This window comes from Eucyclogobius newberryi, unplaced genomic scaffold, assembly GCF_026437365.1.
Source record: "Eucyclogobius newberryi isolate DKJ021-1_F unplaced genomic scaffold, fEucNew1.0.hap1 SCAF_7, whole genome shotgun sequence".
In the NCBI taxonomy this organism is placed as follows: Eukaryota; Metazoa; Chordata; class Actinopteri; order Gobiiformes; family Gobiidae; genus Eucyclogobius; species Eucyclogobius newberryi.
Window position 1 is genome coordinate 25,792,923 of NW_027316389.1, and position 17,083 is coordinate 25,810,005.

The 17,083-nt window shown below is 39.9% G+C and overlaps 2 protein-coding genes and 1 long non-coding RNA gene across 3 annotated transcripts; 2 read left to right on the top strand and 1 right to left on the bottom strand.

Moving 5' to 3' along the window:
* Window positions 1-3,142: 3,142 nt before the first annotated feature.
* Window positions 3,143-7,509, top strand: LOC140349540 (uncharacterized). Its single transcript, XR_011924540.1, has 2 exons — window positions 3,143-3,237; window positions 6,666-7,509. It is a non-coding gene; the product is annotated as an uncharacterized lncRNA (long non-coding RNA).
* Window positions 7,510-8,552: 1,043 nt separating this feature from the next.
* On the top strand, window positions 8,553-13,211 carry LOC140349039 (neuroepithelial cell-transforming gene 1 protein-like). Its single transcript, XM_072435237.1, has 12 exons — window positions 8,553-8,913; window positions 9,672-9,738; window positions 9,805-9,864; window positions 9,986-10,093; window positions 10,179-10,343; window positions 10,422-10,484; window positions 10,556-10,652; window positions 10,740-10,816; window positions 11,175-11,432; window positions 11,748-11,918; window positions 12,112-12,298; window positions 12,545-13,211. The coding sequence occupies exons 1-12, from the start codon at window positions 8,774-8,776 to the stop codon at window positions 12,880-12,882; spliced, it is 1,731 nt and encodes a 576-aa protein (XP_072291338.1). The 5' UTR covers window positions 8,553-8,773; the 3' UTR covers window positions 12,883-13,211.
* Window positions 13,212-13,602: 391 nt separating this feature from the next.
* On the bottom strand, window positions 13,603-16,209 carry LOC140349431 (ankyrin repeat and SOCS box protein 13-like). Its single transcript, XM_072435748.1, has 6 exons — window positions 16,022-16,209; window positions 15,058-15,257; window positions 14,833-14,983; window positions 14,340-14,474; window positions 13,931-14,122; window positions 13,603-13,857 (listed from the first exon to the last, which is right to left on the bottom strand). The coding sequence occupies exons 1-6, from the start codon at window positions 16,062-16,064 to the stop codon at window positions 13,709-13,711; spliced, it is 870 nt and encodes a 289-aa protein (XP_072291849.1). The 5' UTR covers window positions 16,065-16,209; the 3' UTR covers window positions 13,603-13,708.
* Between the last annotated feature and the right edge of the window lie 874 nt (window positions 16,210-17,083).

Sequence of the window (17,083 nt, forward strand, 5' to 3'; positions counted from 1 at the left end):
ATAATTAATCAAGTTTTTATTTGTATACCACATTTTATGAACCTGCTCATGGTTTTATCCAACCCCCTAGCAGGGAAGTATCCACATATCTAACCTTAAAAATATGTATATTTTTGGAATTATGTCATGTCTACAGAAAGTTTCATGGGATGGCTGCAATCATTTATCATGAAGCATCTACAATAGGACTGTTTACCATAGAACTCTTAACCTGTATCCTTTGTAACCTCAAGGCTATTCACATGTTATGATGTCACCGGAGCACAATCTGGTACAGCCTGTATGTTCACTGCTTAGAATGACCCTTTACACACAGTTTGATTTTGACTTGTCTATTCCACGCCAGTTCAACGTGTTTACCCGACTCGTGTACGTACTTTCAATATTTCTTTGTCAGTGCAGTAAATTATATTAGTGGTTATGTAACAGCGTCTTTTCTTTTGGTGCTGCTGTAGTGATAGTTACCTAGGACTCCTCAGTCCGTCGTTACGTAACGTAGATGTTTTTCTGTCGCTCGGTCCGCAGCACCCCAGGGATACGGTGACACCTGACAATAAAACTCTCCCAATATAGAACTGTGATATCTTAAAGGTGCACTCTGTAACCTACTCTACTACTCTACATGGAATAGTCGTTGCTTTGCCAGACATATTCCACTGTGAGGGATTAGACTTGCATTTATTCAACAACAGGTGTTTCAGTGCTAAAAGAATGCCTTTATAAACATGTAAACATTCTTACTGTGAGTGGGGTCGTCTCTCCACTTTGACCTGTAACTAAGCTTGTCAGCGTCATCTGCTTGTCTCCATGGAGATAGAGACTTTCAATGCCATTTTGTGGAACATTCCAGGCAAGCAATAACATCACCATGGAAATAAGCAGCCTCCACCAGAAAAGTGACAATTTGAATTAGTTAATGGTTGCATTCTCTTAATAAAGTAGTATATAGTTTAAACAAGGCCAGGGAAAAGGAGAGAGATATGTTTGCTTGAAAGCTGTTGCTGACATCTGTGACGGATTAGAGATTGTAATAGGCTGCAATGGTCAGGATGTTGGTCAGCGTGGGGCTATTTGTTTTTCTGCTCAGATGAATACCATGGAATACTGCGGCTGAGTCCGGGCAGCAGGAGTTATTAGTTGCACTGGCTCGATCTTGTGGGCGACAAGTTGTATTGTAATGACAAACCAGTATCTTTGTTGGATTAGTTCAGTTCAGTGTGTTTGTTTGAGCAGTCTGTCACAAGATTAGCTGGAGATGTCACACAGTATACTGCATTTAATTTTTTTCAGTTGGTGACAGAAATAAAAGTGAATCTATAGTATCTACTGTATGTTTTCCCAGTTATTTGTTTCCTTCTTTTTGTTTAATGGTGACGAATAGCACAGCAGAAAATGTTGTACAGTGCCAGGAGAGAGAGTTATTGCAAACTGTTGTAAATGGGATTCAAAGTCGCATAAGAATATGCAATGCAGCTCTACAATTGAGCAACACAAAAGGGCTTTTTAGACCAAGGCAAGCAGAGAATGTGAATGTGAGGTGTTGGTCAGTGTGAGTGGCAGAGCTTCCTGAATCATTGCATTGAAATCATCAGTCTTTGTTGTTGTTTATGTAAAAGATGTGGAGGGTCTAATGATCTGGGTTAAGGGTCACTCATGCTTCACTTCCTGACTCATAGTGTGGTCAGCTGACTCACCTAACAGCAATGAATTATGGGAAATCCAGTGTAGGAAGTTCACTTTTGACACTATGCTGTTGTTTCCAGTCACTGTTGAGGAATGCAGATTCTTCCTCCAATGAAAGCCTCACCTGCCATCGCCGCAAAGATCCTGTTTCAGGCTTTTACCCAGAGCACGGGATTTTCCCAGTTCATGTGTCTCTGAGAGGAAGTGCGTATTAGCCATTTTGTTCTGGTAATAACGTGATTTGCACCGAAAGCACTTGAGAGCTTTGACGACTCATGACTAGACCAAGACAGAGGGAAAACACTACCATATTTCTTCTGTCAAATCTTTTTGTAAACATAATCAATCAAGTATGTATGTACTAATTTACCCTCAGTTTTGCTCAGTGTGTTAATTACCATGGGGAATTCTATGCTAAAATTAGGACAAGTGGGCAGGGCTTAAGCACTAACAAACAAAACAAACTACTGTCATTGAATAATCTGACTAAGCCTTATTTTTCTTGTTATACTATTGCTATATAAAGCCATACAATAGAGCTAACTCCTAAGATTCTTGAATACCCTTTTATTGTTTTTCTCTGCATTTATTTGGGCTTTGGACTGGCACAAAAAGTAATTAGGTCTGTGTACCCTATTGCTTTACGCTTATAGGAAGTGCAAAAGACCAAACATGCCAGTAATTATGTTTGAATACTGTATTATGTTATCACTGTATTTACCAGTGCTTAGCTAATGAAAGCAAAAAGATGATGTTACATCATGACAAACTGCTTTCACATTTGAAAGGGTAAGCGCAGATTGTTCCACATGATCGCCACATTACAGCAGTGCCGGTTATGTAAAAACACCGAGGTAGAAAGTGAAGAGGATGTAAAAGATGCTTTGTCATGCTGGGTGTGTTCCTATCTACGTCAATGGTACTGCCACTTTATCACTTTATAGATTAGCATTTGTATTTGAGCTGCTTCACAACTTACATATTCAGACTCCTCTCCTTCCTCTCGTGTGTGTGTGTGTGTGTGAGTGTGAGTGTGTGTGTGTGTGTGTGTGTGTGTGTGTGTGTGTGTGTGTGTGTGTGTGTGTGAGTGTGAGTGTGTGTGTGTGAGTGTGAGTGTGAGTGTGAGTGTGAGTGTGAGTGTGTGTGTGTGTGTGTGTGTGTGTGAGTGTGAGTGTGTGTGTGAGTGTGAGTGTGTGTGTGTGTGTGTGTGTGAGGGGGCAGCATGTTGAGTCACTGTAATGACGTTGGCACTGAACAGCTCATAGTGACTGTAAAGACCAGAGAGAGGAAGAGAGAGGGAGGAGACAGAAAGAGAAGAAGGAAAGGGGAATGAGACAAACTGAGCGAAAGGGAGGTAGAGCGAGGCTAGAGGCGAAGTGGGCTGTGGCATCTACATCTCATAACTCCTCCAGCGCTCAAACACAAACACATACCAGGGAGACAACCTTGGGGACATCGATACAATGAAGTACAGGACACTATTGTACGGCACAACTGCGGCATCCAATCCGACAAGCGAGAGTGAAATGGGAGAATGTAAAACGCCATGACGAGGTAAGTGACCACTTGCTACAGGTAAGTTTCAATGCTTTTAAAGTGGTTTGAGGTAATCGAACAGTGTATATCTGTCATTGTGTACAACACTTTGTTCTCTTTGTGCCAGTCCCAGGCGTGGATATATTCTGAGACTTGTGTTAGAAGGAATATCTCGAATAAATCATGAGCCAAATCAATGTATGAATGAACACAATACACACAGTATACATTCAGCTGCAGTTACAAGTCAATGTACTCTAGTGCCATTTCAATCTCATGTTTGCAAAAAATAAGAGAAGGGTCGGCCAGGAAGGACATCCGGCATAAATGTATACACAGTCTCATTTAATTGACATTTGAGATCACTTCCTATGTGACGCATAAGAAACTTTAACAAAACGTAGTGTTGTGAGAGGAGGGAGACATCCAGCAGAGGGGGTCTTTCTCTAAGTTACATGAGGCATAGCACTTGTTAAAACACTTGCAATAGTCTCATTCCTTATTCCAGGTGTAGTCTGTTTATCCAATCCATTTCCAGGACATGTAAATATCCCTGGGCTGTAATCGTTCCCACCCATGTTTCTATGTGTTTGCCAGGTGACCACACCTGGTTTCTGGCCTACATTACACAAGTTTAAATATTGCAGTAGCACACACTGCAATCTTCACTGCGTCATTCATATTGTAGTGTGATAGTCTTTCAATATATGCTCATTCACTGATTTCTTTTTAGGAGTTAACAGTATGGAGTAATTAGTGACAAGACTATAATATGAAATTTCCCCATGTGGGACAATAAAGGAATATCTTATACGCCATGAAAAATCAATGGCTACTCATGGTTTCACATTTGGGAGCACTAAGCTGTTTTCATTTATCTCCTATATAGAAATAAATACACAGTGCAATGTTTAATGACTCATCTGGCTCAAGGTTATTTGCAAACATATTGACGTACATCCTGTTTCATTTTTACATTGCCCGTCTGATTTGAATGGAATTCAAATGCTTGAGATCAGTGAATGTGGCTAAATGTTAACTGTCTAAAGTCAAACTAGAGTGGGCAAGATGTTCCCACCACACTTATTCTCTAATTTTCTGACCACAACAAAACATGTGTAAGTGATAAGTGATGATAGATAGTGGCTTGTCACAACAGAATGCCAAGTTAATTGCAAAAATGTTTTATCTATAAATAGAAGTGCCTAAAATAGTTACAAAGGGAAGTGTTATATGACTCAGTAATCACGAATGACCTATGGACATTTTCCACTTCATTTTATTCAATTTGAGAATTAAAAAAAAATGATTAATTTCCTTCAACAACGCATGCATCTGACACATTCCAATCCAAAATCTACATTTACATTAATATTCATTTTGTATGTCTCACAAATAGTATGAATTTTGAAAATGGAAAACTAAAAGATTAATTTCAACATATGATACATGTTATAATTGTAAATGTTGCATAATAGGCTATGGGTGTTCACACTCAACTGGACACTGTACTGCACTTGACAACATTTTACCAGCACATCTCTCTCTTTTTTTAAAACAATATTCTTGCCCAAAGGCTTTATTTGACAGGACAGCCACAGCGTGAAATGGGGAGAGAGAGGGTGGAGACATTTGGTCGAGGCCAGGAAATGAACCCACAACGCTGAGGTGGTAACAACCCTGTGCAACACTTCAAACCACCAAATCTGAGACGCAATAACAATAGAACAGGCCAAACAACCATTAGCACAAAAATGGGCTCAAACCAGGACCAGACTTTTGAAGCACCTACATTATTTTCTGTATAACTTTATCTCTTAGAAGAAAGCTCCCATCTCTGCGTCTCCTCGCTGACTCTTGACCGCCTTTAGAGTACATGATTGCATATTTTCGTAGCATTACCATTACGGATAATTGCTCTGCCTTGCCCTATATGTGAACTCACCTATAACCATGAGTTAAAGAGCAGTCCATGTCCAATATGAAAGCTAATCTACTGTATGCCCCCTCGTCTTATATTTATAGAGCCATATACAGGATAAAGCTAAATTTAAGTCGTAAATAACAGTAACAATAATAATTTATGTACCTCATTATTGGATCTGCTACTTTGATGATTAATTGACTGACATGCATAGCTCCATAGACAGACACTGACTTAGTGGGGGGAAATATGGCAGCTATAAAGAGAAACGGATGACTACACTGCACTTACAGTAGATGGATCCCAGGGGTCGACTGTGTCATGAACCAGTCATACCATCAAAGTGTTCAAAACAGCATTTCCCTGCAAAGCAAGAGGCGGGATTTACCATTACTGATGGTACCATTACTGACTGTAAACTGCCCACATGTTGATGACCAGCTTTCAAAAAATCTTTCACCCGTTCAGAGGGTTTGACCTTTTCAAAAGCCAGAGCTGCAGAGGCAGTTGGCGATTACTTGCATACTCTTATAATAACGTTACTTTATGAAAACCATCCAAAGATTAAAACTACAGATCAACAACTGCTGTGTTAGATAAAGAGAAGTAACACCACAGTAACACTTCAGTTCAGTGTAATTTTATCTAGTGCCATTTCATGCTCTTGGCAGACTGGACCACCAATTCCCAACTTGAGCAACACTTGGCAACATTGGAGACAAAAAACTCCCTCTTGTGGAGTCAAAATAACCATTTGGTAAACCAGGGTCAAGGCTATTTCACCTGTGGAAAACAAATGGTATTCAGTTATTAGGAAGCTACAGTACTTACAATTAATTTAATCCAGGCCCTATAAGCGGGTTTACAGACAGTTCTATTAGAATTGTACCAGGACAGACAACCAAAACTCTACATTACTGGTATATATTTTGTGGGATCTTTGCCATATTCTTTTAAAGGAGAGTCGCTACATCCCTACGCAGTATGGACATTGATGGGGAAGAGGTGTTGTGATTCACTGTGTGTCATAAACCCTATGTAACACTTAAATGAATCCACATGGGACCAAACGCAAGTCAAGAGCCACAGGGGAGGAGGCTTTTTTTCATTTGACAATAAGCTGCTGTAAATAGACTACATATTCAGGTTGCATAATTAACACAACATAATCAAGTGCATTGTTTTGTATATTGATATTTTTGAAATTTGTACCATATTCTTATAAGGGGTGTTTTTTACATATATGAACAAATGCATTTCCAGCAGTTTTATAATTTATTCTGTACCATTTTTAAAATGTGTTTTGGTCATTGTGAGATAAGGGTTTATGTTTCTTAAAAAATGATTTACCTGAACTATAAGATTTTTTGTACAAGACAGTTTTCAATGATTTAATTGAGATATAGGACATGTGCCTTGGCAGAGATCTCTGAGTGCTTCTATTTTGACTTGTGCAGTGACACACCTTTCGCTGTACACGGCCTTACTGTACGGCAGTTATGATGGTGCTTTTGCTCCACAGCAGAGGACTGAGGGCTGACATAAGTGGAGCGGCCACTCACACGGAGGAGTTTCCTGCAGGTTTCGCTGACGACCCAGTTTCCAAAATATCTCCCTGAACTCTGGCTCACTGTAGGATTTCCTCCACTTTACAGGGTCAGCGGTGCAGTGACACACCCCTGCTGTTCATCTGCAGAATCCATACAAGAAATCACATCTGGCATCATCAAAGTACATAGTAATACATCATGTGGGCAGTGGCCCTCGCTATTAGTATTATTAGATTACATTGTATTACTCAAGTGACTTGAGCAAATTGCACTTTCGAAAAGTACTTTTGTTGCAACACACTAGTTATTTACTTCTTTGCTCCTTTCTGGTCCGAGGCATGACGCTTGTGCCTCATTGTGTGAATCCTAAATAAACAAATACAATACTTGACTTGAGTACTTGACATAAAACACAAACTATATTGACTTTAAAGCTAGTAGGAATACATGGTTGAACGTATTTTTTTTAATGAATTAAACATGGCATAAAATTATGATAAATGTATGAAATCCCTGCCCTCAGAAACTGATTTCTTCTGGTGACATAGATGTTTGAATATGGTCTCTAGCACCATATGAAATCAGTGTTTTGGGAGGTGGACACTCTGCATGTGCACAATACTGTAAATGAATGAAATATTAAAAACTAGGTCGTGTTTGGGTAAACTTCTGTCCTCCTTTGTTCAGTGCCAACCTGGTCCCAGCTGCTCCCTACTTTTCAACCCTGAACCATCACATTTATTGTCTTACTTTCAGGTGACTTACGGTGGTGGACAATGTAAAAAAATAAAGAAAAAATAAAATATGATACTTAAGTCTGTCTTTTGTGATTTGTAATGCATGGAGACATATGTATTGTTTTAGTGATTCCTATGTAAAATGTAAAGATGCTTTATTTAAAGCACTTCTCCTGCAGAGTAAGTATAAAGGCCGCTTTTGAAGAAAGCTTCAACAACCTTTTCAGCTAGAGACATGTTAATAATATTATGAAATATGTTTTGCTTTTACTGAAGGTAAGGAGAGTAACGTGCCATGAATACAGTAGAGGAAGGAGAACATGGGATTGAAGGACAAATCTTAGTGGTTAGGGGGCGAACAGCACCTAATTGGTGAAGAGGTCAGATCAAGTCGTTTTAATTCGAGTTTTTTTGTAATCTATGTTTTTTTGGAAACAGATTTTTTTTCATTAAAGGTAAATATTCCCTGGTGTGTTTAATTTGGTTAATTGGACCACATCATTATACAGAAGGCAATCACTTAGCACTCAGCACTGTACTCGCCACTGCTACCTCATAAAATATAGCTGATTAAAACACAGACAGAACCTGTCTTGGCCATAGGATGTGATTACAAATGCCCCCTCTCTACAGATTTTATGAAGCCAGCGCAGCACTGAGGTAAGGCCCAGTATTTCATGTGAATGACAGGAATCTTGATTGTATATCATACAAATGGTCTCAGGGTACATTTAATGTCTCCATCAAGGACAAAGCTGCAGGGGGGAGTTCGTTTTGTCCTCTATATGAGTTCTCCCTTGTGGTCTATAGGAAAAAATCTAGTGTAGTCTATTAGACTGAAATATTTGATTTATCTTATGCACACAACATACAAGTAGAAAAATAGTGGAAATTGGCAATGCCATATTGTGAAAGACAAATATCTACAATAAAATTAGGCTCAAAAGTTAGTTACTCAGTGCATTTAAAACGTGTGGACATTTCTATTAAAAGACCTCCTATTGCGTTTTATAAAGAACCAAACCCTGAACTCCTCACGGCTGGTGAGGTATTCATTTGAACACACATTCAAGGTCTTTTTTTCAATTCACTCCATTGAAATCTTGGCTCCTCCCACATCACGGTCTCCTAGCAGCGGAGCCCACGGGCCGCTCCTGATTGGTCCAGTTCCAAGAATCCGCCATATTCAAACTTCCGCCGTGCTGTGTGTTCTGTTGTCATCGATCTCTTCTCCCTCTTTTGTACAAAACACGCCACTTTTCATTCGTTTAGGCTGTCGATTTTTACTCTCATCCACGATATTTTACCCTTGCAACCAATTTCAAAGCCGAGCCTCCGTGAAAATGGAAGAAAACGAGGATATCTGCGGAACTATGGGGAATAAAAAGAGACTTCGTAAAGTGTCATCGCGGACGTCCACCACCAGTGTCATCAGCTTTACCGAGCCATCCCCCAAACTGCTCCGGAGAAACAGCTCCAAGAAGTAGGTACACGTGTGAACAGGAATAATGATTAAAAAAAACATTCACCTAGCAGTCAGCGTGCACATTAAAACAGGGGATTTTCAAAACGTATCTACTTTCATTTTGTTTTGCTAACGACGACGCTTAGCTAACTGGCTAATGATGCATTCAGGGACATATCGGAAAGCTCGCTTACTCGCATAACGTTTGTTTGTTTAATTGTATATTCCACTACACATTGAGAGTTAAAATATTAAATGTTATTTAAAGTGTTTCAAATCTCAAAGCAAAAATAATCTTAGAGAAATGTGTCTCAGTGTTTCACAATATTCATGTGCTGCTAGTGTCAGTTTAACTTTTAATTCCCCCCCAATTAGGGAGAAGTAGGCCCGTATTGAGATAAGAATGTCATACCATTTGCTTGGAAAACTGTGTCTTTCTTGAATAGAATTGAGACACAACAAATAGATATTTCTTATCAAGAAGCCTCCATTCTATATTAATATTTTAACTGGTTGAATTGTATCTAAAATATCTCAAATATAATTGTTTGACTAGTCAATTTAATAACAATAATAATTATATATGTAAGTGCTAAAAGGCTTCACTTCACATCAATTGCTGACTTGTAAAATAGTCATTCATTGTGGCCCTTTGGAAATGGAAAATGCATACATGTAATTATTCAATATAATTAGCAAATACTAGTTATAGATATGTTATGACTAATGGTTCTATTGACTTTTTTTACCTGACATTTTGACTATTTCATTTATAGACATGTTTTACAAAGAGGCAGTTCCTTCACATTTCTTACTCCTGGGACGCCATGGGAATTTGGTCTAGTAAGTTCCTATTCAGAAGTGTTTTCCTAATAATTTTTTGTAACTACACTTTTTTTCCCCCAACAGAAGAGAAAGCGCAAAGACAAAGACGATGATACAGTCAGTTTGTCGAGTTTTGACTTGAAGGTGAGATTAAAGATTTTGAAAGTAACATTGTGCTCTTGCCTGAAATAGAATCCCACATTGTGACTCGCTGTGATATTGTGAGAAATAAAATAAAATAATGTTTATTTGTTTAAAATTTTAGGAGCCAAACAACAAACGTGTGCGGTCACTAGCCAAAGTTTCGTCCCTTGTCAGTTTGATATCACCTTCAAAAAATGGAGCAGTTCGCCGCTTTGGACAGACTATTCAGGTACATGGCAAATTTCATATAATATTTGGATTGTAAATTTGTTTAGCTCACCCTGAATTGTTCGTCGTTGCGTTTTTCCCCCCAGTCCATGTCTTTACGAAGTGACAGCAAGTCTCCAGGGACGACGCTCAAAGGAAACAAAGCGGCAGGTCCCACACCAACCAAGCGCAGAAACAGCACGCTATGGTCCGAGACGCTGGACGTACATCAGAAGAGCACATTCTCTACCAAAGAGATCAAACGACAAGAAGTAGGCCTTCAAAAGCTTGAGCTGAAATAGCTCTTACAATTCTTTGTAGTTTTTAACATGACTTGTGTTTATTTTCAGGCAATTCATGAGCTGTACAGGGGAGAACAAGATCTGATTGAAGATCTTCAGCTTGCCAGAAAGGTTATTTTAACGTTTAGGAATTGGAAAATGCCTTACAATTATGATTTGCTTAAGTCTGTCTTATTACTTAGGCGTACCATGATCCCATGTTGAAGCTCTCCATCATGACTGAAGAGGAATTAACGCACATATTTGGAGACCTTGATGCATATATCCCTTTACATCAAGGTAATTTATTAACTTTTGTGTTTGGAGATTTTTGTGCTCGTGTGAGTAATTGTAATGTAATAACGTCAAGACTAATTTATTTTGCAGATCTTTTAAGGAAACTGACAGAAGGGACAGGTCCTGATGGAACAGTAGACCAGCTTGGGCAGATTGTAATAGAGTGGGTAAGTGCAATCAATTAATTTATCAATTAACAAACATGATTTACTAAAGGTCCTATATTATGGTGACTTTTGTTTTTGCCAGTAGAGGGTGACAAGACGCCTAATCCAAGAGTTACAAAGCATGATGTAGTGTTAAAATGTTGTTAAATACCTAAAACGGGTTACATTAAATAAAATACAAATAAATTAAGTTAATAAAAACCTGTGAAGTACATTCTGAGAAGTTAGACAGTGATAATAATGAAAGTAAAAAGCAATGGCTTTCTCTATCAATTAGAAAACTTACTAACTGTGATTTTAAATGTATTTTGCTAATTGAGACCAAGTTGTCATTTACAATGAGACCATCTCCTCTTAGCTGCCTGGCTTGAATGCTTACAAAGGCTACTGCAGTAACCAGCTCGCAGCAAAAGCCCTGTTGGACATGAAGAAGCAAGACAAGCGAGTGCAGGACTTTCTGCAGCGCTGCCTTGAGTCCCCGTTCAGCCGAAAACTGGACCTCTGGAGCTTCCTGGACATCCCACGTTCACGACTGGTCAAATATCCTCTGCTGCTCAGGGAGATTCTCAGACACACCCCTCCTGATCACCCAGATGTGGCCAGCCTGGAGAGGGCTGTAAGTTCAAAATAAGTATTTCATAATGGATTATATTACATGGTAACGCTTGTACTCTATTTATCTTTTACATACCTTTTGCCTGATTGTTGTCATTGTTATACGATGCCTGAAGCTCGGTTCTTTTTCTTTCCCCCTCGTCTTGAGGCGGCATATTACATATTGGCATGTTTTGACAATCTAATCTAGGTCAAAAGTTTGTGAAGCTTGTTTTATTATACTATTTATCAAATACAAGTGGGAACTTTTCCATTCACACAATTCTAGAGAGCATGTCTATTTATATTTGAATGTTTATTTTAATTTTTTTTCCAGATAACCATAATTCAGGACATATTATCTGACATAAATGTGAGAAAAGGGGAGTCCGAATGCCAGTATTACAAAGATAAACTTGAATATTTGGATGAGAGGCAGCAGGACCCTATCATAGACAGCTGTAAGGCCCTCCTTTGTCACGGTGAACTGCGCAACAAGAGCGGCTCGGTAAGAACTCCCTTTAAACATTTAGTAGTTCTAAATGCATGTAAATGACTCAACTAATGGGTTGGATTCTTTTGATCAATTTACATTTGATGAAATGATTTACTTATTCTGTACATTACCTAGATTGTTGATGAAGAGCTGCTTGTACCCGTATTAAAAGTTAAAATGTGTTTCTGATTATGTTTCTTTCCAGAGGCTGCATGTGTTCCTGTTCTCTGAGTTGTTGGTCATGACCCGTCCCGTGACTCGAAATGAGAGGAGCTGTTTCCAGGTTTATCGTCAGCCCATCCCAGTCCGGGACCTGGCTCTGGAGGACCTGCAGGACGGAGAGATCCGGATGGGCGGTTCTTTCAGAGGGGCATTTGTGGCTGGAGAAAAAGGTACTGGTATGTGTGGTTAAAATAATGTGGAGGAGTTGCACATCTCGAAACATCAGCGCTATCAAACTATCTTATAAAAACAAAACAAAAACGCAATTTCACTGTATTGTGTGGAAAAAGCTCTAGTAAATTTGAAAATCATAATCATTTTGCTTCTTGGTCATAATCATTTTATAGTTTTTTGTGGCACTAGTGTTCATGATATTGCTGCTAGGTCTCATTTTGTATTTCTTTTTCCTTTTTAAGCTAAAAATGTCTTTCGTGTGAGCTCTCTGGATCCAGCCCACGGCCAGTCGCACACGCTGCACGTCAACGACGTCTACCACAAGCAGCAATGGCTCAACTGCCTGCGCACTGCCATAGCCCAACACCAGAGGGCGCCACCCAAAGCTCAAGGTGAGGCCGTTGCACATAAACGAAGCTCTTCCACTTCCTCAATCACTATTCGAGATGGTGAAGAAGAGAAGGATGAAAACTGCCCTCCTCCCGCCTCAGGCCCAAAGTTAAGGCCCCAGACAGTCTCTACAACCAGATTGGATCAGAGCTCTCAAGGCCCTGTAAAGAGAAAGGAAACTGGAGTGTAGACTTGTTTTGAGCCAAAAAATGAGCCCCTTCAAAATCTTTTTCACTTGAGCCTACTGCGAGCTCCTCAGCCACTGCAGGTTTTATTCTGTTGTCTGTAGCTGCACTGAGAAAAAGCTTCTGCAATTATTTCCGTCCAAGTCTTAAATTTCATCCGAACAATTCATAGTTTACAAAATGTGCTTTTGTGATGTCTTGTCTGTTTACACCTATGTTGAATAGGGATTTATATGTCTGCTTGTTTTACACCTGTTACTGCCTTGATCATTTGAACTTTTATACTCAAATGTCAGTGCTATAGTGTCTGTTGTCTGTGGGATCAATAATGGAACGCAATTTAATTCAAGGAAAAAAAATGGCTAACACAAATGTGACTCAGAAAAATAAAACCATTTGTTTGTACATGTGAAGTTGTCATGGGTATAATTTAACTGAGTGGTTGTAAACAGCAGTTTTAAATGTTCTTTGGTCTGGACTTCCTTTCACTGTAGATAACAAGGTTCAACTGCGTGGCGCAATGTTTGTCCGGAAAAGCGTTTGACCATAATCTGCAAACTAAAGTGTCTTGAAGTAATGTGAAGCAAGCAACATAAAAAGACAAGCCAATAACAACAACAATAACATGACAATTTTAATGAGACAAAATAAATTACTTCTTTTAAAAAAAGCACATAGTAACACTTTGAAACTATAAAATACTTCTGACTGCCATTTACTGACATAAAATAATAATGTAGGGTTAACATTTTAGTTGATTAAGTGTCAGCATAAATGTGTTGCTTTAAATTAAGTGGGTCTCACAAAACCAAATATTTCAAATGCTAAATCTTAGAGTTCAAAAACTTGAGGTGGTGCATAACTCAGAAAGTGAATGATGCGATTGGGTAAGTCCAGATTTGAGACAAAGTCCTGTGCCTTAGTGCCTAGTGCTCTGCGTAGAGTGACTCTGGAGAGCTGCTGCAGACTCAGTGGTGTGTCTAAGATAAGAAAAAGAGAGATAACATAATCAGCCTTTATAATCATGCTGCGAATGCACATTTGTAAACTTACTTTCATAAAACTCTAGGCAGCAGCAGGAACGCGAGCCAATACTTGTGTAGTCTATGGGCTTTTTGTTCATGTTGTCTTTAGCATAAACATTTCCTCCAAACTCCACAAGTAGTTCTATTAATCTGGTGTTTTTTACTTTGGCTGCGTGGTGAAGGGCAGTCTCATGGAGCTTTGCAGCGTTCACATTTGCACCTGAAGAATGAGAAAAGTGTATTCTATTATCAAATATCTATTTTGGAAAAATCTCAAATTACATTTTTACTGACTGATCGCAATGTCTTTGTTTAAGGTTCAGTTTAACAGTTGCATCTTCAGAGAGAAGACTAAAATACTATGAACTGCTAAACTAATACAAGAATCACAGGTCTCTACGTGTTTGTACATGTCTAAACTACAAAAAACAACTCACCAGCATTGAGAAGGACTTTGACACAGTCGTAATGCTGCCTGGCACAAGCCACATGAAGAGGTGTGCCATAGTGACAGTCATGCGCCTCCATGAAAGCCCCCTGGTTAATCATGATCTGAACACAATCCGAGTTACCTAAAAGAAAACACAAGTCACTGAGTAGGTTTTAAAGGAACTGTAACTTTGATTTTGAATTGTATATAAAAAACACACACACACACACACACACACACACACACACACAGAGAGAGAGATGAAGTAAACATGTTCATTTTTAATTACAAAAACACTGGACATGTTTTATAATTTGGTGTCAAGACAATTATCCAAATTGGAAAGCAAAATGAGCTTCAGATGACTCTAATTTGGGTTGTCAGATTCAATGACTAATCCAGTTTGTTAAAAGCTAAAAACCAAAACGCCACAAACTGCTGCCAATCATTAACCAGTGCTAACGCAACACACATTTCTGTGAACATGTGACAGGACACACCTCCCATGCAGGCCTCATGAAGCGGTGAGAAGGTAAACAACGGAGGGTTGACTGTTGCCCCATACTCCAACAGCAGTTTGACACACTCCAGGCTCCCAGCAGCACACGCATCACACAGCGGGGTACTGCCATCTATGTTACGGGCATCCACCTAATGACATAGACAGGCTGCAGTTTCATCACCATATTTCACCAACAGAGGTTTTACAAACAAACTGGTCTCACGTGTGCCCCGGCAGCTAGCAGCAGTTTGACACACTGGGTCTGTCCTTGAACGCAGGCTTCGTGTAAAGGGGTGATGGAGTCCATTGACACAATGTTGACCACTGCCCCATTCTCAATAAGCTGCTGCAGCTGGACTGCTTTGCCCTGAGCTGCAGCCTCATGCACGGCTGACCGGTCTGTCCAGAATCCAAGTCCATGGGCTGCAGAAAGATGAAGGCAAATTGTAGCCAACTGAACCCATTGATGTTACTGTTGTTGATCTGACAATTACTTGCATGCATGTGTGCCTCAGCTCCAAAAGATAAACCTTAAAGGAATGTTGTGAAGTGTGTGGATTTACTGTCCGGCAACACAGGGAGTCCAATGAACCGACTCACATATGTCCGGTCCCTCACCTTGACTTCAGCTGAGCCAGTTGAACCATCAGCAGCTGGAAAAACTGGAACACCTTACATCTCTTTCCGAACAGGTCAAGACGCCCTGGGTAGTTGAGGGTCTAAACTCCTCACTACCTTCTACCACTTGGATCTAGTCTGTAGGGCTGGCAGGTAGTGACGCAGAAGTAGTGGTTCACATCACTTGGGGAAGGGTAGGGTCCAGCCGCCCCATCAGCAAAACAGGTTTGGGGCGATGGGGTCTGAGTCGGCCAGCTCAGATGATAAATACCCCAGTGGCTTCGAGTGTATAAACTTATAACCATTATTTATAACCGGATAAAATTACAATTAATTGTGTGTGGCAGAGCATCCGTTGACACACAAGGGTTCGTTTGCATTGAAATATACGCATTTGCCGCTTGAGACACATATAAGCATCTCCGCAACAATAAAAAAAAATTGTAGTCCGTAATATAACACATTCTCGAGTCCTTAACTAAAATAACCCTTGTCCAACTTGAGACGATGGAGGCTGTGGTGCTGTTGTGTCGCCTTTATAAACTACAGCTATGCTATAAGCTTCTTACCGATGTCACCATACAAGGACGGTCTGGTCCGAGTCATGTCCATTTCATGTTACTTTCCTCTGCGCCCGCCCCTAGGACTCAACCAAACTGATATTTATTTTGGGGAAAACATGTGCCGTTTGAAGAAGATTCATTTCTAGCCGAACCGCCAGGAAGCCTCGTCTGTTAGCTCCTCGCAAGGAATGCTGGGACTTGTAGTCATGCTTGTAGTGTGGCATGAATTCCGCTAGCAAGCTCCTGCCACAAACTTACATTTTTTGTAAAGAAACTTTATTTTTTCTAATAGATGCATGCAACCATTTCACCATCATTTATTTTTGTTTTTTTGCAAGTATGCTTTATTAGACATGAGAGGGGAGCGTGAAATAGGGGATGCGAGAGAAGGGACATGCAGTAAATTGGCGAGTAGGGATTCGAACTCACACAATTATTAGGCCCGAGCGCCACAAGCTGGCGAGAGGCCTATTAATCTCGTAAGGCCGTGCGAAGCACGGCTGCGAAAGTGCGCACGAAATCGAGCGCGAAGCGCTCGCCCACTTCCAAACACTCACTAACGCACTCCTTCACTCATGCACGCCCCGTGCATACTAATTAGTAGTAGGAAAATGGAACATTACCGTTGTAAACGGGCGAAGCCCGTGCAAAAGTGCGCACTAAACGAGCACTTTACATCCCCATATAAAGCACTCATTTGCGCTAAGTAGCTCACGAATACGTTCCCCATCTCTTGCATGTTCCGTGCATATAAACATGTAATGCAAAAATTGAACATTATTACTGTTTAGAGGGCCAAAAACACAAAGTGGGCGGAGCCCACTCAAAATTAACGAAAGTACCCGTCAGTGACCAGGGACCCACACCATGAGGTAGGAAAGCGCGAGCGCTTTCCGAAAATGTATAGTTTATGATATTTGAAAAATGGGAAACATTGTTTTCGCATCGGAATATTATTCTTTCTTCTTCTTCTTCTCGGGACCAACCCCCCTATTTTTCACCCAGTGAACATTGACGAAAAGTCACAAAAATGTTCACATCTCTAAAAATCGTGCCTCTCTACATTCT